General features: G+C 35.9%; 3 protein-coding genes across 4 annotated transcripts; 2 read left to right on the plus strand and 1 right to left on the minus strand.

The window, feature by feature from the left end:
- The first annotated feature begins 7,063 nt into the window (after positions 1-7,063).
- LOC147556788 (uncharacterized) lies at positions 7,064-13,431 on the plus strand. Its single transcript, XM_086657746.1, has 10 exons — positions 7,064-7,833; positions 8,093-8,187; positions 8,415-8,482; positions 8,574-8,617; positions 8,845-8,922; positions 9,029-9,182; positions 9,647-9,799; positions 12,695-12,802; positions 12,881-12,946; positions 13,043-13,431. Exons 1-10 carry the CDS (start codon positions 7,541-7,543, stop codon positions 13,154-13,156), a joined length of 1,173 nt encoding a protein of 390 aa, XP_086513872.1. The 5' UTR covers positions 7,064-7,540; the 3' UTR covers positions 13,157-13,431.
- A 1,046-nt stretch (positions 13,432-14,477) lies between these two features.
- On the plus strand, positions 14,478-16,503 carry LOC147556789 (heat shock factor protein HSF30-like). Of its 2 annotated transcripts, XR_015233592.1 has the most exons (3): positions 14,486-15,137; positions 15,258-16,127; positions 16,367-16,503. XR_015233592.1 is itself a non-coding variant. In XM_086657747.1 (2 exons), the coding sequence occupies exons 1-2, from the start codon at positions 14,862-14,864 to the stop codon at positions 16,035-16,037; spliced, it is 1,056 nt and encodes a 351-aa protein (XP_086513873.1). In that variant the 5' UTR covers positions 14,478-14,861; the 3' UTR covers positions 16,038-16,276. The 2 variants fall into 2 exon arrangements, 1 of the variants encoding a protein (XP_086513873.1); XM_086657747.1 differs by lacking the exon at positions 16,367-16,503 and having other exon boundaries at positions 14,478-15,137; positions 15,258-16,276.
- A 47-nt stretch (positions 16,504-16,550) lies between these two features.
- Positions 16,551-19,826, minus strand: LOC147556790 (IQ domain-containing protein IQM1-like). Its single transcript, XM_086657745.1, has 8 exons — positions 19,075-19,826; positions 18,834-18,948; positions 18,652-18,717; positions 18,473-18,561; positions 18,243-18,330; positions 17,921-18,151; positions 17,507-17,608; positions 16,551-17,392 (listed from the first exon to the last, which is right to left on the minus strand). The coding sequence occupies exons 1-8, from the start codon at positions 19,605-19,607 to the stop codon at positions 16,925-16,927; spliced, it is 1,692 nt and encodes a 563-aa protein (XP_086513871.1). The 5' UTR covers positions 19,608-19,826; the 3' UTR covers positions 16,551-16,924.
- Between the last annotated feature and the right edge of the window lie 3,258 nt (positions 19,827-23,084).

Below are 23,084 nucleotides of genomic sequence, written 5' to 3' on the forward strand. Positions count from 1 at the left end.
GACTGAAAGTCTTTTAATAATAGGTTCTTATAACGTATAATGGAAGCCTCCGTGCCGGAGGCACGGGACATACCTAGTATAATTATAAATGAAATTAAGGTTATTAATAAACATTATGTTAATAGTTTATTTTTTGTAAAACCCGAACCCATTAGGCTCGTGGTCGCCGAGGCCCGATCGGGTTGGAGGCACGGACGTGCTGCGGGCACGAGAAAGTGGTTAAGTGTCCGACCCGATACGCCCGACGGTCAGTAGTGGGCTTCAATTTCCCGTGCCCGATCCGCCTGAGTCAGTAAAAAAGAACCTCAGGGACGCCTGAGGCCGACCGAATCTCACCCCTAGGTCCCATGTTTGGTAGAAGTTGCTGATATAAATACAAATTACCAATTACGAAGACTTGGTTGTATCATTTTAGTTGAGTGTAATCCTTTAAATCCACAATTATTATGGGATAGTTCGCTAAATATATTTGTGATCATCTTGCCCATCAACTTCGTATTACACGCGGTATTGAAAATCCAACACAGACTCAGATATTTGATTACGAATTACACCTCCTCGATGAACTCCTTTTGGAGTTTAGTAAGAATCTTCAAGACAATTTTACATCAATGTCTCATTCACGTGAAAACTATAATCAAATATTTGGAGATAAGCTTATTTGGGAGCATAAACAACTCCAAACAAATATTGATACCGTCTCTTTAACTACTAATGTTGACCGCCTAAGTGCCGAACAACGGGGAGAATGTGATGTCATTCTTAAATCAGTTACTGTCAATGAAGGTCTCATACTTTTCCTCAAATAGAACAAAAAAAACTTTTCTACACAACACCCTTGCTTCAACCTGTTGGAAAAGTGGTCATATAGTTATCACTATTGTATCATCTGGCATTGCTTCAGTGTTATTATCTGCTAGGAGAACCGCTCATTCCACCTTTCGTATTACTCTTGATGTGCACGAAGACACTTTTTGCAACATTAAAAAGCAGTCACCACTTGCATAATTATTTTGAACAGTTGATTATATAGGATGAGGTACCAATGCAACACTGATACATTATCGAGTTTGTGGATCGTACCCTTCAAGACATCTGTGATAACACAAGACTTTTAGGTGGTTTAACAGTGGTTTACTATCATTGCACAAAAACAAATCTAAAATGACAATAATTCTGCAAGTGGTGATTGCTTTTTAATGTTCCAAAAAGAATTCTCATGCACGTCAAGAAGAATATCTAAGGTCGAAGGAGCGATTCTTTCGCCGATAAATATGCTGAAGCAATACCAAATGAGGCAATAATGATAACTATGACCACTATTCTGATAGGTTGAAGCGAGGGGTGTTGTATAGAAAAAAATTCTTGTTCTAACCCCACCGTTAAGGAAAAATAGAAGGCTTTCACTAACAGTAACTGAATTAAGAATGACATCTGTGGACGGTAGAAAATCACACAATTAATAGAAGGTCGATTGGTGGACCACCGACAACTTGGGCTTTAGACCTCGAGACGGATGAATCTGGTTGGACCTGTAGACAGACAAAAACAAGTAGAAACTGTGAAATCTTGGGGACACCGAGATGGTGTCAGCTAACGGGACTCCGACGGTCAAGTCAGCAAACTATGAATAAGGTAAATATTAAATGATGGAATGTTGAGGGTGTCACCGTGTTGTATCATCGGAGGGTGGCTCGACTCGTAAAGTGGCCGGAGCTTCGACTCTACGGGATTGTTTGTCGGGTTCGTCTTCTGGAACAGGTCGAGAAGTCGTCTCGATCAGAGATTCCCATAAAGTTTCAAGTGTGTTGAAGCTTGAAGATATAATATCGTCGTCTGGAAAGATTTACTAGAAAATAATAAGTGCAAGAGAGGAAATGAGTTAAGTAGACTCGATAAGAGATTCTAGCTAATGGAGAGGTGAAGTGGATTGACGATTCTAGAAGTGCTTCAGGTTTACTGGAGTTCGAAGGTAGCTTATAGTCGTCTAGAGTACTGATTAGAAGATAACAAGTGGGAGAGAGAAGATTAATATTCACTGTTTTTAGCTGGTATTCGATGCCTTTTGGAGTCTGAGTCTCCTTCTACTTATAGGCGACTGATGGACACAGGTAGTCTATCAGATCTGAAATACATGGGATTGAGGGTGACTCCGAACCCTAAGGGAGACTCGTTCTAGCCGTCGATGATCTTTCGCCTAGAGCAATTTGACCGTACGATTACGCCTCCTCGACTTTAAACTCTTCGTAGGCTGAGATCGTCTAAAGGTATTTAAGGCGACGTGGGGTTCTCGAATGACTTTGTTAATGACTACGTGGCGAGATCCCCGGAGTTGAGGTTGACTCGGTAACCGAGCATGCTCGATTGAGGGCGACCAAGGGTTGCTTGGAGTATTGTTACTTTTAATGGGTTATTGTTTGTCTAGATGGACGTTCACAAGGGCTTAGAGCCGTTTGGGCTTTTAATGGGTCGATGTCACGTTGGAGAGTGTCCAACTAGTAGGCGAGTGGGCTGGGCCCAAGTGATATTTATTCGAAGTAGGTTGGGTCTAGGCGACATTTAGATGAAGTGTGCCCAACATGATTTTTGGCCATTACAACATCATATGCTCCGTTCTTCTAAATTTAGACGGTCAACATTAGATGCTAAATAGAACTATCAATATTTCTTTGAAGTTTTGTATGCTCCCAGATAAGCCTATTTCCAAATATTTGATTTTAGTATTCACGTGAATGAGGCATTGATGTAAAATCGTCTTGCAAGTTTTAACCAAACTCGAAAAGGAGTTAACTAAGGACGTGTAATCTGTGATCGAATATCTGAGATTGTGTTGGATTTTCAGTGTTGCGTGTAGTACGAAGCTGATGGGCAAAATTATCACAAATATTTTAGTGAATCTATCCCATTATAATTGTGGATTTAAATGATTACACTAAACTAAAATGATATAAAAAAATCTTCGTAATTGGATGGTAAAAATCTTCTAAAAGTCCAAGTGTAACATAAGATGACTAGAAAGTGTCGTAGGTTTTGTCATTTACAGTTCGCAAATATCAAAATGAAATTGAACTGACCACTGTCAAAAGTAAATATAGATAAAATCTTTCTCCTGCGTCAGGACTAGCGAGATACATTCTTCCTATGACAAACCCTATTTCCTATTTCAACCATATCTTACATGATTTATCCCATACATAATGTTGTGGGAGTTCCTGATAGGCGTACGTATGACAACGAATAAAAAAATGCTATTTAGGTGGATATTCCGTGTGCAGCTCTAAACTGTATGGCATCCGAATTGTCATCATAATTGAACACGACATTATGCATACCTGGTAGATGTACCGCGAATCTCATCACATTTGGATATTCTTCATGGAGCAAGAAACTAAATAATCTCCAAGCAACCTCTGGGTGCAATATAATGTGAGTCGAGGTATTGATATATATCTTGTTTGACACTACTATAACCAACGTTGTACGATCATCACCCTTATAGATGTATTTGTTGATATATTTAATACAACGTACACTCGCACAAACTTTCACATTAATATGACAATCGAATAATCTAGAAATGTACGAGTTATAAGGAATAACATCCCTATGATCAATTTTGTGACCTCGATCTGTGAAAACACGACCATCTTTACTTCGACGATATCTTATGTATCCATCTTCTCCTACAACTGTTTTATCGACAAACTTACGTGGGTAACATAATTCACATATAAAGTATTATAGTATATGAAAAAAGTCATACAATACTATAGCATATGAAAAAAGTATAGAGGGGTTGGGCAAAAACCCCAATCCCTTTCTCAAAATAAGGGCCCGCTCCACTGCAGGAAGGAAATGGGAAGCAGGCCCAAACGTGTCAGAAGTGGGTGGGTATGTAATTTTAGGCTTCATTTTTCATCAAGTTACAAAAAGTGCCCCTCGCACAATCCCGTACAAAATCAAGTTATTTTACTTCAACTGTGACACGTGTAGGTCCAAAACCAGGTAATTGTGGGAAATTACAACACTAGGGAAACTTTTACTCTTATTTACATGAATTACCACCCGAAATTACAGAAATGACATCCTCTATAAAAATCTGATTTTTCACATTTCTCTCTGTACACTCTATTCTCCACTTTCTCTCTCTACATCTATTCTCCACCGTCATCCTCTCCATCTCTCTCTCTCAGATCTAAAATAAATTTTTTCTCTTTGTACAAATATTTTTCTCTTCTTCTTTTTAAATACTTTCTCTCTTTGTGATTTTTTTTCTTTTGTTTTAGGTATGATATTTTCTTAAAATCTTAAAGTTCTTTTCTTTTTTGGATAGATGTTGCATTATTTTTTGTCAAATTTTTCATTCTATTTATATTTCTCTTTCAAGTTTCAGATTTATCTACAAATTTATATTTTCCTTTTCAGGTTTCATTCCATTTATAATCAAATGTCATATACATTTCTTCCAAAACATAAATTATTTTAGTGAAACAATTTACTGTATTTTGTAACATTTACTGTATTTTTGCTTATGTACTAATAGACATGTGTATTGCACACGAATGTATATGTTGAAAAATTATGTTTTGGTGAAACTTCAACTGTAAGTTCATGTCATTTTGAAATGTGCAGTACATTTTTTAATGTACTCCTATAGAAATTTGCAACCTACATTTGGAAATGTGCATAATCTAATGTACTCACATTTTGGAATATACAGTAAATTAGGAAATGTACCTTTACAAGTCTGTACCTAGGGGCGGCAATGGGTACCCATTTACCCGGAACCGAACCGAAACCGGAACTGTTTACGCCGGTAAACAAAGTATTTTTTTTAACCTTAACAAAACATTGTAACTGTACGATATATGATAATTTATTGTGTATCGGAATTGTTTATTTACATGACACTTTTGTACTGAGATTTATCTTGTGCATCGGGAATTGTTTTATTTACTAGCCTTTGGTTATGTACTAAACACTTTCTTATTGGGAATTTTCTTCTGTACTGGGAATTGTTTTATGTACTGTACATTTTTTTTTATTTCTAGGGCACTTTGGTACTGGGAATTATCTCGTGTACCGGGAATTGTTTTATTTACTTGCCATTTGGTTATGTACTAAACACTTTTGTATTGGGAATTTTTTTGTGTATCGAGAGTTTTTTTGTGTACTGGCCTTTTGGTTATGTACTAAACACTTTTGTACTGGGATTTTTTTGTGTACCGGGAATTGTTTTATGTACTGGCCCTTTGGTTATGTACCAGACACTTTTGTACTGGGAATTTTCTTGTGTACCAGGAATTGTTTTATGTACTAGCTATTTGGTTATGTACTAGACACTTTTGTACTGGAAATTTTCTTGTGTACAGGGAATTGTTTTATGTACTAGTATTTGGTTATGTACTAGAGACTGTTGTACTGGAAATTTTCTTGTGTACCGGGAATTATTTTATGTACTAGCCATATTTGGTTATGTACTAGACATTTTTGTACTGGGAATTTTCTTGTGTATCGGGAATGTGTTCTATGTACTAGCCATTTGGTTATCTACGAGACACTTTTATGCTGGAAATTTCCTTGTGTACCGGGAATTATTTTATGTACTTTCCATTTAGTTATTTACTAGACACTAGTAAAATATTCGAAGAAAACTTTAAGATGTTAGTGACCGAGAATTTTCTTGTGTACTAGGAATTTTCTAATAAAAAAATAAAATAGTCAAAGCAGATCAAGTTAAGGATAACTCCAGATCTGACTTCTTCACTATTAAATGTTTATCAAATCTTCATTCTTCACTGTAAGCTATGTTTCTAAACCTAAATTTGAAATTTCTCTAAAACCCATGAATCTCTGTTCAAGAAAAATATTTCACGTTGCAACCTTCACAAAATAAGGAAAAAGATAGAAATATAAGGCGAACGAAACTAAAACATGTACAGTGAACTTCCACAGAACAACGAATCGCAGGAACGGATTGCGAACGGTAAAATGTGAGGGGAACTGCGGAATGTACACTACATTCCAACACGTAAACGTTAATCAAATCTTCATTGTTCACTATATTCACTAGAAGCTTTGTTTCTGAACCCAAATATGAATTCCTCCCAAACCCATGAATCCCTGTTCAAGAAAATGATTTCTTCCCCATTAAATATTCACTGAATCTGACATTTCCAAAAAAAATCACCGTCAGATTTTTTTTCAATATTTCTTCACCATTAAACTTTCACCAAACCTGTCCAAAAAATCAAATTATTCCAAAAACAATAACCTTAGGTCTGATTTCTTCACCGTTAATTTTTTTTTTCAAAAACATCATTCTTCACTATATCCATGTAGAAAAGAGAGTCAACATTTTGTATTTTAAACCCTAAATCCAGATTTGTTGCTTCCAGATCTCTGCTGGATTTAGGGTTTCTATCGAGATAGGAGAGAAAAAAAAAGTGTGTAGAAATGTTTTAGAGAGAGAGAGAGATGTATAAATTTCGAGAGAGAGAGAGAGAGAGAGAGAGAGAGAAAAAGAGAGTTTTAGAGAGAGAGAGAGACGTTTTAGAGAAAATTAGAGCTGTATAAATTTCTTGGAGAAAGAGAGATGTAAAGAAGATAAAGATAAAAAGGGTATTAGGGGTATTAAACTAGTTAGGCACAATTCCCTGCTGTACCTTTATCTCGGTCCTACCAAAACCATTAATATTTGGACCTGAACCTTATATCCGGATAAGCCTAGATCTTACCCACATAAGCGCCCCTTTTTTTGGTCCTCTCCCTCAAAAATCCAAAAGTATATGAGAGCTTAAAAACAAAGCAGAAGTAAGGACCCGATCATATGTCAATTAGGACACGTGACAAGAAACAGAGAACTCCACCACCATATATTAGTTGTTGATAATTTCTCACCTACGATATCATGATGTTACACTATCTAGGATATCTTTGGTCCTTAGAGTTTTGGTGGCCCAAAGCGACCGCTTTGTGGGCACCATACCAAGAACGTTGGGTGAACTTTCAACCAAAAAAGGGAAAAAAAAAAGAATTACATCGAGCTAGGCTTGTGGAGAAATTTGATAAATTGTGTTTCTATAATTTGGTCCTTGTTAGAATGTAACTCTTGACCCTAACTGTCAGCCGTCGACTAATAATCAGTCAACCCTATCATTGCAATTTCGGTAGGATAAGGAATATGTGATAATTACCCACCACGTCTCTATTGTAAAGGGCCAAACCGATACCTTTTCAATCCTTTTCCCTTACCAATCGGAACAAGCTATCCCTTTTTCTCTCTCTCTCTCTCTACATTTCACTTTCTCTCTCAATAAACGCCGTTAGACTCGGTCTTGCAAACATAGCCTTTTACCATTTTTCCCATCTCACTTTCCATCGATTTCTAGGGTTTTGATTTCCTTCGCGGACTTCTTCAAAATCCAAACCAAACCCATTTCTTCTCATCATCATCTCTTTCCAATCTATCCAACACTGTTCCAGAAGCTCTCATATATCTTATAGTTTTCTTCCTTATTCCTCTCTATACTGGACTTCAATGACGACTCCTGTGAAGAAGAACAACTTCTTACCCCCTGGTTTGGTTTCCAATCTTCAACAAGTATTGATTAACAGAAAGGGTATAATAGATGAAGATCAATCTAATGACAATGATGGATCTTCGGAAACTTCTTCATCTATTGCTGAAACTACAACTTCAGAAATTGATAACTCAAAACCTATTGTTTTAGTTACAAATGCTGACGGATTTGACTCTCTAGGGCTTACTTCACTTGTACAGGCTTTAGTTCATGAAGGTCTTTACAACATTCAAGTTTGTGCTCCCAAATCGTGAGTCCTACCTCAACTTCCCATCTTTAATACTGTTTAGTTTCCCAGTCAAAAACTTAATAATCCAATATGGGTATTTGAACTGACTAGAAATGAAACTATTTTAGAACCCAAAAAACTGATTCCGAAGATGTAATAAGTTCAAGTATAGTAACAGTACTCCTTAGAATGATTGGAGAATTTGGAGATTTTACTGATCTGGTTATCTATTGGTTGAGTGATATCTCAATTCGTTTATCCTTTATGGGTTTTTCCGTAGGGATCGATCGGTTGCAGGCCACTCTGTTACACTTGGTGAAACACTATTGGTTAGCTCTGCGGAAGTTAGTGGTATCGCTGCCTATGAAGTTTCTGGTAATACCATTCATATATAGTTTCCCTTTTCCAAAAAACATAATCTATATATTGTTTCCTATATTCAAGTTTTGAGACCTCTGTTTTGAGGATTCAATTGGGATACTATTAGATTGCTGTAATCATTTCCATAAGATTTGTGTGCTTATCAGTTTAATGATGTGAGAAGTTCTCTATTCTTGTATGTTTGAGGTATTAATAGACGTCGGGTTTTGATACTTGGTCAGGGACTCCCGTGGATTGTGTGTCTTTAGCTTTATCTGGGGCATTGTTTTCTTGGTCAAAGCCTACTTTGGTATGAATTAATACATAGTTTTAAGTTACACATGCAATGAATTTAATGGATCGGACATCGTGTTCAATTGATGTTTTGTTTGCATATTTAGGTAATAAGTGGAATTAACAAGGGATCTCGTTGTGGTCATCATACGTAAGTAAAATCTCTCCCCTTGTTTAACATTTGATTACCTGTTAGCTTTATGTTGTCCTCGTAAGTTTCATCATCTCCCTGCAAAAAACCTGGCTAGTGAGTCAAGTCATATTTTAGATCTGTTTAATAAATGTATGAGAAAAACTGCAGCGGGTTTGATCTCTGATTTCTTCAGATTGTATATAGCAATTGCACTAAGTTTGAGTACTTCACTTAAAATCTACCAGATATTACTCGGGCGCTGTTGCTGCGGCAAGAGAGGCTTTGATCTCTGGTGTACCATGTATTTCACTTTCATTGAACTGGTAAGTGGAAGTGTCTCTCTCATAGTGCCATAGTGGTGCACTTCTATTCAATAAATTCGTATGCTTCTGTATTTTTAAATGATGCTATTTTCCGATATTTTGGTAGGAAGAAGGATGAGAGCCATGAAAGTAGTTTCAATGATGCAGTCAGTGTCTGTTTACCTTTGATAAATGCTGCCATAAGAGATATTGAGAAGGGCCTGTTCCCCACAAGTTGCTCACTGAATATCGAAATTCCAACTTCTCCATTGACAAACAAGGTTTGTTTCTCAGAGTCCATTGTATATCTTCATGACTGTTTGGGTTCAGGATACAGTCTATCGTTTTAACTTATAAGACGAGAATTTAAAGAAAATACAGTCATTATTAATAAGTGACCCTTCACTGGATTGGATTACTCGTATCATGCTTGGTTTGGTTAGGAAAACATGCACTAACATCATATGGACTCCATAATGGGCCGTAATTTGGTAAATATTATCATACTTAGTGTAAGTCGGAGTAGTACATAAACTATGAAAAGGGGATGAGTAAAAAGCAAAACAGCAATGTGGAAGCTCGGAATAGGAGATGTTCAAATATGAATCTGTAAATGTAGCAGAGTTTTGTCTTGTTGAACTTAATGATAAATGGATCTGTGTTCTTAAGCAACTGAAGAACACAGAGGATATTGCTGATAGTTGGATTAATGACCTTGCTAGTTCTTGTTCCTTGTGTTTAACAGGGTTTTAAAGTCACCAAGCAGAGCCTGTGGAGGCCTACTCATAGTTGGACTGCTGTACCAGCAAATAGGCACCCTACTGCTGGACATTTTATGTCTAATCAACAAAGCCTTGGAATCCAACTTGCACAGCTTGGCCGAGATGCTTCTGCAGCTGTGAGTACCAATATATGTTTACTATTTGTAGTCTAAAGATGTATATTGTGATTAAGAGAAAATGAAGGGCTTGCTGCTGAGAGATATATAGAGTAAACTTTAGGATTTAAATATCTAAGAGAGAATAGTTGTTGAGAAATTAGTGAGAATTTAGCAATTTTTAAAAAAAACTTTCAAGGCGTGCACCTCAAGGTGTGCCTCCAGGCGAGGCAGTCACCTAATTCCTCTTGGCGTACGTGTTTGAACTCGAGATAAAACGTGCTCTTCTGAAGGCACTTGTTATTTTGAGTTTTTGGGCAACATTAAAGAAATAGTATGTTTGTTTATTAAACGCTTAGGCCTCTATACTATAGTAGTAAAGTAGAAAAACCACGTTATGTTCTTACGTAGTTGATATCATTTTCCTTACAAAATAGTTACGCGTTTTACCCATCGATGGGATACGCCTTGAGCCGCCACCTTGCCTTGTGAGAGCCGCCTTGAGGCGTAAAAGTATTTTAAAACACTGGATATTAGAGAGTGAAAGCTATTTATTGAAAATTATATAATCCTGAATTATGGGAAAGTAGTGGAGGTTAGTTTATTGGAGGCTTTTCTGGTGATGGTATTATAACTCTGCGAGATTTTTGTAAGAAAGATGACATCTTTGGCTAGTGGGTGGTTATAACCAAGGAATAAAATGTTGACATATTTCGGTCGAAATGATCGGAATATGTCGGAAATTCACATCACTGAAACGAAATTGTACTTACAAGAATTTCGTGTCAAATTTCCACCGAAATCTGACACAAAATTTTGAAACAGAGCTTTTGGTTTAGGGTTTCGAAAGATTCTAAAATCAGAAACAGATATCATACCTTAGTCATTATCTTCTACCTTTCGGTTAATTTGTTCCATCTTTCTTGACTATTTCTTCTCAAGCCTTTATTCTTCAAGAAATTCTTCTCTTCTTTAGGTGATCTTTAACTTCAGATTTCGATTTTAGGGTTTTAGTTTGGAATTTGAAAGAAAATCTAGAGAGAGGAAGAGGGAACAGTGGGTTTCGGCTGAGAAGTTTCAGAATTTTAGGGTTTAAGGGTTATATTTAAGAGGAAACAATTTTTACTACAAAAAAAATATGTTATGTTTTATTTTTGGTTAGTCCCTAACTATTACTATTATTGCAGATTGGACCCCAAAGCTAACTGTTTTAGGTTTACATCAGATAAATAATTCAATTTACCCCCCTAAACTAATTGTTTAATTGCACCTAACTTAACTGTTTTAGTAGTATTAGAGTTAAATAATTCAATTTATCCCCTAAACTAATTGTTTTATTGCAGATTAGTATCCAACTTAATTGTTTTAGGACTGTTTTATCATTTCCGCACAGACTGATTCCACTTTTGGACCCTATCGAAATTTCCATCGAAATCGTCATTTTTTTTTTAAACTAAAAAAAATCGACATTTCATTCCTTGGTTATAATGAAGGAATGAATTTTGGTCTGTGTTGAAATTTTACAAATTTGCAGAAATGATAGAAATATGACAAAACTGTGTTTAACAAGTCTCTTCAACCATAATGAAGCATAAAATAATTAATTGAAGGGGCTAAATTGAATTATTTAACCCTAAAACAGTTCGTTAGGGGCCTAATTTGCAATAAAATAGTTAAATTGAGAGGCCATATTGATATATTTAAACCCAAAACAGTTAGTTAGGAGCCTAATTTGCAGTAAACTAGTTAGTTTAGGGGGCTAAATTGAATTATTTAACACTAAAACAGTTAGTTAGGGGCCTAATTTGTAATAAAATAGTGAAATTAGGGGCTAATTGGAAATAAAACTTAAAATACGTGTTTAATAGTAAAAATTATCTCCCCTTAAGATAACCGTTATACCTTATAGTCCCAAAACTTCAGCGGAAACTGACTGTTCTGTCTTCCTCTCTCTAGAATTTCTTGATAAATCCCAAACTAAAACCCTAAAATCGACTGAAGAAGAGAAGAAACTCTAGAAAAATAGAAGATGTGAGAAGATTAGTCAAGAAAGATAGAACAAATGAACAGAAAAACCCAACTCAATTTCTTCTAAATAATTCCTTTTTTTATGTTTCATTTTATTAGAATCTAACTCAATTTCGAATCTTTCTAAATCTCTATTTTGAAATTTTGTGTCAGATTTTAGTGGAAATTCACTAAAATCTGACATGAAATTTTTGTAAAGTTCAATTTCGTTTCAGTGATGTGATTTTCTGACAAATTTCAGTCGTTTCGATCGAAATTTGTCGACATTTGATTCCTTGGTTGTAACCGATTTTGTTTTCAAGATCAACTGTTGGATCCCAAAATTTGAGATAATGATCGGATGATTGACAAAATCTGAGATAAATCAGATGGTCATCCAAAAAAAAGTCATCTCCTTTCTAAAATGGATATATATATATATATATATATATATATTGTATGACGCAATGGTGTTTCTTAGGGTGGCCCTCCGATATATCCTTTGATTTATTGTTGGATTGTTATCTCGAATTTCGCAATCCAATGGTTTAGTTTGAAAACGAAATTAGTTACATTCGCCCTCTGTTTTTTTCGCTTACTTTTCATGTCCAACCTCTTCCATTAATCGCTTAAAACTTTCCGCAAAATACGTTCCCCTAAATTCTCTTTTACAATTTTCTTGGTTGTACAATTTAAAAAATAACTTTTAATCCTTAAAATCTCTCCCACTAATATTGCAACAACTAATTTCCTTATCTATTTAATTACCAAAACACTAAATATCTCTTAGCAACACCCGATATCTCATTTTCAATTTTCGGATTTTCCTCTTTTTCTCATTTAAAACCAAATCACTAAATGGCTTTGGCATTATGTCTTTGAAAATCATCATTTCTCTTGCATTTGCAGGGTGCAGCAAGAAGGCAGAATACACAGAGGAAGAATGTAGAAGTAGAATCAGTTGGAGTTGCTGGGAAAACAGATTCCCAGCTAGTGAAAAAGTACTTCCGTCTAGAGGTAAAAATGCAGTTTCTTATGTTGCCCTAATTGACGTAAACTTTATATTAATAATTCGGGTTTTTGGTTAAACTTCAGTTTTTGGAGAAGGAGCAAGAAGACACTGACGAAAACCTGGATTTCATAGCGCTTGAAAATGGATTTGTAAGAAGAAACGACCATTATTTCAGTTTTGCATATCTCAGTATAAACCGAAAGTTTTCCTGTGACTGATGTTTTCTTCCTATCTGCCTTAATCAGGTTGCCATAACTCCTCTATCCTTATCTTCTAACGAGCTGGAGATTCAAACAGCTGCTTCAGACTGGGTTGCTGCTGCTTTATCTGCAGGCACAAATGAAGCTCCTTCAGCTTGACACGGTTAGTAGTTACTAACAAGTATACATCTTGGAGTAGAGTTGTTTTGTTTTGCATTGTTTGCTGATTTGTCACACTAATTTTTTTGTTTAATTTTGTTCATTTTATGAAGCGAAAGCTTTCTCACCGTTAACTTAAGTGTCATAATGTAAAATGCTTGTTTGTGACGGAACCAATGGGGTTGTGTTTCTTTGATTTGGGGTGATTTTATTGTGATGGTTGTAGACTTGTACTTACTGATTAATACTGCAATTGAAGATGACCAATTTTTGTATTATCTGTGTCTTTACTCCTATACATGTATATTTATATATATATATATATACATATATTTATATACCCGGTGTGAAACGTTAGAATTTACATGAAAAAGAAATCAACAAAAGCCTAAATGTAAAATTGATTGACAAACTCGAAGAGATTTAGATAGTTTTTTTAGAGAGAGATATAGGGAGAGATCACAGAAGAGAGACCAAGGTGCCGTTTGTTTTAATGTAGATCTGAATTTGAAATAATTGTATATGTAATATAGTTGTTTAGCATGTTTATACCTTAAAGATCTTGAAACAAAGTTTTTATCGAGAAAAAATTGTTTGAAGGTCAGAGTTGACAAGAAAAGTAACCATATAGAAGTACTTAAACTATACAAGTAAATTACACATTATTTATTTCAGATTTAGATTTAACAAATAAACAAACAACACGTGAGATTTAAGTGAAATATAGTTGGAGAAATAAGGGGAAGTTACGAAAAATTGAATTGCCAAAAACTCATACTTAATTAAGAGCATCTTCCAATGCTAGAACTCAATCTTAGAAACTCTAAGTTTCGCATAGGATTTTCAGAGTTTTTCCTTCAAAACTTTTACGATGCAATTTCACTTTCTAAGTTTAGTTTTTATCCTAGAGCACGAGAGGAGGAGAAGAAAAAGAAAAGCAAAAAATGAGTCGCGGAACCAAAACTAATAGAAGGGAGACTTTTTACCGGAAATTACTCCCTATTGCTGGTTGCTCTTTAGATATCAAAAACAAAGGAACAAGTGATAATTACATCAAAATATTAATCGCACCCTCTTGTTCTTCCATTGTAATTTAATCAATTGAGAAATATCATATATTAGTCCGTTTCCAAGTGAGACAATAGGTTTGTATGGCCATCCGTAGCCTTTCATAAAACGGACCCTCAACAACATTTCCACCACTCTCTTTTTCATCAACCCAAACAAATGTGGGGTTCCATCTGGTAAAATCTCAATTGGATATAGGCAGCCTATAGAAGCTTCTAGAAAATATTTGAGCTGGAAGATAAATTACAGTAAAGGAACAAAATGAAGATGAAGATTTTTCTGATAAGACCCTTTTTACTGTATGAGGAGGAAAATAACAAAATGAGTAGAAAGTTCTAAGACAAATATTAAAAAAATCAGTTCTTTCATTTTCAATTAACCAGAACATTCGATCCTTTCCTTTATATAAACTATGGGTTTTCAATCTTTGTTCAGATTATTCAATTAGCTTCTCTAATATAATATGGGATCTTCTCTCTCTATCACTTTCCCTCTCATCAACTAACTGCAACTGATTATTTCCCTCTTTTCCCATTTCTTTTCAAATTCAGCAAAAACCCAAATCAAAATTGTCTCTGTTTTTCAATTAGGCTCTCTTTTATTAGAGAAGAAGAAGTTTTAGAGAGAGAGAGAAAAAATGGTGGGTGGGTTTGGAGGTTCTTCATCATCTTCTTCTTCTTCATCAACTATGTCACCACAACCAATGGAGGGATTACATGATATGGGGCCACCTCCCTTTTTATCAAAAACATTCGAAATGGTTGAAGACCCAGAAACTGATTCGGTTGTTTCATGGAGTATAGCTCGTAATAGCTTCATTGTTTGGGATTCTCATAAACTTGCTTCTAATCTTCTTCCTAAATACTTCAAACATGGAAATTTCTCCAGTTTCATTCGTCAGCTCAATACATATGTAAGTATTTTTGAAAATCCAAGTTTGGGTATTCATATTTTTGTTCATTTAGTTATGGGTTTTGAATGTGAAGTTCAGATGATGATTTCTTGATCCTTTTTTGTGTTTTAATGGTTGCAGGGATTTAAAAAGGTTGATCCTGATAGATGGGAATTTGCAAATGAAGGGTTTTTAGGAGGTCAGAAGCATTTATTGAAGAGCATAAGAAGGAGAAGAAATGTAAATCAACAACAAGGAATAGGAGGAGCTTGTGTTGAATCAGGAAAGTGTGGATTAGAAGAAGATATTGACAGATTGAGAAGTGATAGAACTGCATTAATGGCAGAAGTTCTTAAGCTACGTCAACACCAGCAGAATTCACAGGAAGAAATCGATTTACTCGAAGAACGTATACAAGGAATGGAGAACAAACAAAGACATTTAATGGGTTTTCTTGCTAGAGCTCTCAAGAACCCAGATTTCTTTCAACAACTAATGAATCAAAATGAGAAGAAAAAGAAAGAATTGGAATTGGGTAATGAAGTTGGGAAGAAAAGGAGACTGATAACTAGTTCAAGCTTCGAAATTTCGCTACAAGAAGGGATATTGGAAGGAACCCAGATTCAGGATTACAAAGATCAGTCACTCGAAGACGAAACAGTAATCGAATCAGACATAGAGAGATTACTATCTGGTACTACGGATAATGAATCAAGTAGTCTTATTCAAGAAACAAGTGATCCAGAATTAGTCTCTTTTAGTGATGTAATGTGGGAGAAAATACTGAATGAAGATGGGATTAATGAAGAAGAAGAAGCTGATGTTGATATTGAAGTAGAGGATTTGGTAGTAGCGAAGTCGCCAGATTGGGATGAAAATATGCATAATTTAGTGGAGCACATGGAGATATGGAGATCCTAGTTTCAAACCCTTGACGGATTTTATCACTTCTACTGTTTGTGGGTTTTATCTTCTGCAGTAGTGCAGTTTGATATTTGCTTTTCTTTTTTGGTAATGGTTAGTGAACTTGCTATTTGCTGTTTTTGTGGAGATATCTATATATATAATTTGTGTCTATGTTGTTTGAAAATGCAGGTTGAGCCTTACTTTAGGGTTGTATCTATTTCTATTGTATTAGTTATAGAAGTACAATTTCCTCATCCACTTCTTGCTTGTTTCTTTGCTTTGGTTTTGAATTAAGTTTTCTAGTTTACGATGATCGATTTTGATTCAGTTATATGTGTTTGTAGGTGAGATTGTGGTTCGTTGAAGATAGATGAATGAAGTTTATTCACTGATCCATATTGTAAGATTGCTCAATCCTGTTAATTTATTTAAATTTTTGACTATATATGTTTCTTAATTCTTATTGAATCGTTTCAGCTGCTATACTCACACAGCTCTTCACAACTTCAATTGCTGCTGAAAATGAAATTGCTTTACGAAAAAATATACTATCAAATGAACTTCTTTATATTAGATATCAGAGGAACAATTTTATTCTAAGTGCTATTTAGAGGAAGGAATGAATGAATTAAAACCCAGAAAAAGTAAAATCTGGGTCAAAAAGGAAAGGTCAAGACTTGCAGTAAGTGACCTAAAAACATAGGTAAAAAAAATGTAAAACCATTTTGAAGGGTAAAAAAAATCTGGGTTAGTCCCTTATTCTAGTGTATAAGATGAAATGGGTAAGAAAGTGTATTCCTCTATTTGGGGCAAAAATTGAGCCTCACCTAATGAAAACAGTTAGGTGTAAACTGGCCTCATAATCTAGCCAATTTGTCAGAGTTATGAGATGGCAAAAAGCTTTAGTTAGAAGATTTGGGTACAGAAACCCTTGGGCTGGGTAAGCCCATGTAATGAAGTCTTGGAGAGAGTCGGATTTTTGGGCTTGGTCTTGGCGAGGGAATGGGACAGTTGTTTCGGACAGCTCCTGCTGTGAGCCTAGGAGAGAGGTTGACTTGTTCGAGTGCCTGAAACTGTAGTTCTGCTGGGTAATCTCTCACACAACCAATACGAGGTCCGACACCAGAACTCCACTTGCACGATAATCGCTTTCCCAAGTGTTGTTCTGTTTGTTCAGAATTTGCTGCAGCTGTTGTAGTTTCTTTGTGATGGTTAATGTCAGGACGAGTAGGAAGATGGGAAAGCTCGTTCTGCTTTGCTGCTTCCATACTTGTGGAGCGTGCGGGCTTCATTGAACCTTCAACCGGCTTTGATTTCGGGTCCACACCGGTAGCTTTTATTGAAGGGTTATCATCATCAGCTGCGTACCTCTGGAGAAAGAAAGGAAAGCATTAGACATTTGCTGCGAATTTCTCCAAATTAATGAGTTTGGTTTCAGGAGATACAATTTAGAGAGAAGTAGAGATATAAAGTTTAGCAATTACCTTCACATTGGTGAGGTCGACATGGTGATCATGAAGGAAGCTAATGAATTCTTTGAAGTTCTCTTCAGTTGGGAGATAATGTCCACTGTAAGGCCATATTGCCTGTACCAGATGAAAATTGTCAAAAAAAGGTTATGGATCAGGGACTCTTGGATGGAGAGATCCATTGGTTCTACGTTAAGTTTTCGGGCCGGGAGACTTGGGCTTCACTCGGCCAGGCATGAGGCCACGGACAATTGGATGATTCAAAAGTCACTCAGCTGAAAACTTTACTTTAGAGAAGATAGTACGACTCAGGAGTGGTATGAACTTTTAGCAAACTCGCTTGGGGTCCGTTGGCCAACCCCGAGCCAGAGCAAACTTGCAAGCCCAACTAGTTACTGCATGCATGCATGCTGATAGTTATAGAAGTACCTCAAGGATGCCGTTATGGGCAACCAATCTTCCAGCTGCAGTTGTAGCCCCACCAGAGAGAAAACTAGAATGTTGAAAGGAACCTTTCTTCTTTTGCCCAACATACAGCGATCTTGACGTGCTTAAAACAAATATCCATTTAGAACCCTCAACAGTTTCGACAGTCGTTCCACTTTGTCGATAAACAAGCTTCCCGTTTTCGACTATTACTTCATAAGCTTCTCTCTCCATCTGCAAAGAGATAAGAATTACAGAGTCAATCTTTCACTTTCTAGAAATAAAGTTCTTATAGTTATCGACAAGGAATTTAGGAGACACGTACTGGTCCAAGATATTTGATGCAATTACGTTGTAGATCGTTCCTTGAGCATCTTTCATGATTTACTTCTTTCCCATCCCCGATATCCAACCTTCATAAGTAAAGAAGAGATAAATATTAGGTAAAGCTTTAATATACACGTGAAATTTTAGTGGTTTAAAATCAACAGACCCCTTGGTGAAATCAATGCCTTGAGTGAGACTTTTAGTGATATACTCCTATATAATACATACCAGTAGAAGAAAGGTTGACTACTTTCGCTTTCGAACCACATATCATAATATAAATGTAGATTGTGACCATAACGATGTCGTGGATCAATCTGTATAATCAGGGTAATAAACATCAATATCAACTTCTGGTTTTGTATTGGATGAATTTAAAGATAACCTATAAGATTTTATGAACTTACAGCTTCAAGCCAGTGTTGTAAGGCTAGTTTCTGAGCATTTTCGTCTTTGGATAGACCCTTACCAACCTGGAAACGTTACAAGAACCGAACAAGTTGGTAAGATTGATCGTATAACATAGAGAGGCAAGACCAAATCATCAAATCAAGTAATTTTCAACCAATAATCATTACAGAAAGTGTACCTTGGCAGCTCTTGTCCTTGCCCGTGCCCATCGTGAAACAGCAGTTTCTGGCTTATCAATGTTGAAGAAAGAAACCGAGCTCCTCTTCAAAGCCGCAAAATCCAAAGCCTTCCACCTAAACATTCAAGAAGAAAAATCAAATTCGACTACACCAAAGAACCGTAATCGTAAAAGACCTGAAACCAAAATCAATAATGACATCTAAAAAAAATCAAGAGAATAAGAAGAGAAGGATTCTAACCATAGCTCCTCAACCACAACTGCACAATCTGCAAGGTTTCTTCGAGTTCGATAACTTTTATAGACTTTCTGAAGCTTAACAGCAGCTGCATCTAGTTCACTCACAGGCCTCGGAGAAAAAAATATTATTGGTTCTGGAACTGGTATTATAAGTTTTGGTCCATTAATTAAGTTATGAGTTTTGCTCGAAATTTTCGTTCTATCAAGAACAAGATTGTCTGATGAAACAGTTGTGTTAAGCTTAACATTATCATCTTTTACATCAAGAATGATATCCTTTAATGAAATAGTTCTATTGAGCTTCGATTTATTGCTTTCGGAATTCTTGAAGCTCTCCTGTTCCATGGACATCTTACGAGACTCGTCTAATTCCGAAATACCATCAGACTCATTCTTCTTAAAACTACATGTTCTCAAGGTTATTTCACCGTCTTTTCGACCAAAATTGATTGATCTAAATTCATCTTCGTTCCTTAAAAATGATAAACCCATAGAAGATAGCAACCAGAGCTTTCTCTGCAGAAATAAGATCATAGAAATTTGATATCAAATTATAAGGTTGTGATGATGGGTTTTAACAGAAATGAAAAACTACATTTATTTTAGTTTGGTCAGCTTGAAAAATTATAATCAAAATTAGCAGCCAAATAGTTAGTTATCCACAACAAAGACAGTCAATTAAGTACAATTAAGAATTCAAAAAAATGGGAAAAATCTCTCTAGGAGAGAGAAAGTGATTTTTACCTGCCACCCTCAGTTTTCTTGAGAAAGAAGAAGCTTGAAATGAAAGAAGAGAGGTTTTTGGTTATAATAAATTATTGAAGTGGATACCTAGGTTTATATAATAAACCCTTGTAAGAAACTAAAGAAGGTAATGTCACAATTTAACAAGACAAAAAGAAGAGCATTGAAGACTCTTTTTCATAGTGTAGAATGGGTTAGAAAACTAAAAATCGTGTTGGTAAGAATTCAATGTTTGAAATAGTCAAAGCTCTTAAATACTTGAATGAATTGGTTGAATACTTCAATCTAAAAAACTACTATTTAGAGTACAAAATAATTTCAAAAGGAAGAGAAGAATTGTTTGTTTGTTTGTGTGCGTGTGAATCAAGAAAGAGAGAGACAGGTCAAGAATTTGTTGTGTCAACAGAGTCAAAAACACAACCCTGGTTCTCCTCTCAACTGTCTCTAGTCTGGTCTTTCACTTTGATCTTCTTTTGGAATTCATTCCAGTTTCTTTGATCTTATCTTGTATTTAATTTAATGTTCAACATGCCGTGCATTTTACCAGTCAATGTTATATTCGTACTCATATTGTTGAAATTATAAAATGTAAAACGTAGTCAGTGGGATCGAGAATTTCGAATGTACTAAATTATGTACCCGAACAATTTTTTTTTTTTTTTTTTTTGCAAACTTAGTAATCAATAAGATACTTATATTTATTATAATATATCAGGGATTACAAATGCAATTGACCTCTACGAGAGTTCAAGTTTTGAAACGTTCATGTAATCGACTCAATGTCAATTTCACTAAAAACTTATTTTTTTAACAAACACTACTGCATATCTGATAGAAAAAGATATTTCATAGTTATTTAAAATAAGTAATTCTTATATTTTGAAGTATTAGGGTTATTGTTGAGGTCTAATTAGATATTCTATAGTTATTTAATATTAGAAGTTTTTATACTTAAGAGTTTCTGTTTAATATTAGGAGTATCTATAACTATAGGTATTGAGTCCTAGTTGGATATAGTAATCTTGTAGTTATTAATAAAGTTTTCTATCCATTACGTCTATCTTTGGTTGGCCTAGAGAAGGACTTGAAGGTTCTTATCAATATCATTCAGGCACGAACCACTCATCTTGTTTTTTGAGCATGTTTTGACTAACTTTACAGCTGAAAAAGCTCTTTCAACAGAGGTAGTTGTTGTTAGTGTATTTATGTATACTTGATTTATTTGTATTTGTTTTCATTTCTTGAGGGTACTATTGTACATTGTATTTCCCTTCATTCTCTATAAATATATCCTTGCCCTAGGATTTAGGGCATCTTGAGTTTCAATCTTTACATGGTATCAAGAGCCACCACTTAGAATATCTCCTTGGGTTTCAGTGCCTTTCTCTTCTCTTTTCATGCTTTCTTCTTCTTCTTCTTCTTCATTTCTTACCTTCTTCTTCTTCTTCATCATGGCAGACTCCACCACAAACCCCTCCTCTGTTTCTCCAATCTCCATTTCCTCCCTCCCTCACACCCCTTCAACTAACCCCCACTTCCCTGCTTTGTCTAACATAGCCAACCTTGTGTCCATTCGATTGGACAACACTAATTATCTCTTATGGAGAAGTCAACTTCTCCCCGTACTTCACTCTCAAGATTTGTACAAGTTTGTTGATGGCTCCTTACCTTCCCCCAACTGAGTTCCTTCCCAATCCCTCTGTATCTTCATCTTCCCCTGTTACCAACCCAGAATTTGTGTTTTGGTATCGCATTGATCAAATGCTTTTATCTTGGCTCAATGCCACTCTCACTGAACGTGTCCTCACTCAGGTTCTTGGTCTTCCCTCTTCTCGTGCTGTCTGGGAAGCTCTCGAAAGAAATTTATCTTCTCTCAACTCAGCTCGTTTGATGAACTTGAAGCTTCAGCTTCAAACCCAAAAGAAAGGGTCTCTCACTATCTCTGACTACCTTCTTCGAATCAAATCCATCTCTGATCCTCTTGCGGCCATTGGTCATCCCATTGCTGATTCTGAACTAGTTCTCATTGTTCTCTCTGGCCTAGGCTCAGACTATGAAAACTTTGTTACCTCCATCACCACTAGATTGGTGGCTCCCAGCTATGCTGAACTTCATTCCCTTCTACTCACTCATGAATTTCGACTCGATTTACTTCGTCAACAATCCATTCAACCAACAGCTCTGTTTTCTCATACTCCTCCCTCTAACTCTCGTTCTTCTCATCAACCAGCTCAAAGAAGTAACAGAGGAAGAGGTAACTGAGGTGGTTACAGAGGTCATACCTCAAACAGAGGTTACTCTCAACGAATCTCTTCCTCTGTTCTTGGCCCTCCTCCTCAAATTATCTGTCAATGTTGTGGGAAATATGGACACACAACTCGTCAATGCCACAGTTTACCTACTCCAAATGATTTAGCTCAAGCCTTTGCTTCCATGGGTGTTGATTCTGCTCCCTCTGGCCCTAACTGGTATATCGACTCTGGTGCTTCTATGCACGTTGCATCTGATATTGCATCCACTTCCAGTCGATCAGAAGTTCCTCATCCTGACCATGTGATGGTAGGCACAGGCCAAGTTACCCCTGTTTCTGGTGTGGGTAATGTTCTTCTTCCCTCTACTACTTTTCGTCTTCATAATGTTCTCATAGCCCGTCAATTTAAGAAGAATTTGATCTCTGTTTCTCGTTTATTAAATGATTTTAACTGTATTGTTGTATTCCATCGTCGTGGTTTCTTTATTCAGGAAGTTCCAACAGGGAGGAGACTCCTCGTAGGAACGATTGACGAAGGACTCTTCAAACTTTCTCCCAACAAAGCTGCTTCACCACCACTTTTTCTCTTTGCTTCGACTTTATCCTCTGTTTCTCTAGTTTCTTCTGAAGTTTGGCATCGGCGATTGGCTCATCCCCACCAAAAAGTTTTTAATTATGTTGTTAGAAACAATCATTTAAAGTTTCAAAACTCTGTAATGGAATCAACTAAATGTTTAGATTGTGTTTCTGGCAAAATTCATCGTCTCCCCTTTTCTTCTATTGTTCATTCTTCCTCTACCCCTAATGAGTTGATTCACTCTGACTTTTGGGGACCATCGCCAGTAACCTCTAACTCCGGTCACCGATATGTTCTATTGTTCATTGATGACTTTACCTGCTTCACGTATCTATACTTTCTTAAAACAAAGTCAGAAGCTAAACTTCATTTCCAAAATTTTAAATTATTTGTGGAAAAACAATTCGAGAAACCCATTAAAATTCTTCAATATGATGGT

Source organism: Eschscholzia californica, unplaced genomic scaffold (assembly GCF_041429995.1).
Source record: "Eschscholzia californica isolate CP2 unplaced genomic scaffold, dmEscCali1.0.p SCAF_2, whole genome shotgun sequence".
Classification (NCBI taxonomy): domain Eukaryota; kingdom Viridiplantae; phylum Streptophyta; class Magnoliopsida; order Ranunculales; family Papaveraceae; genus Eschscholzia; species Eschscholzia californica.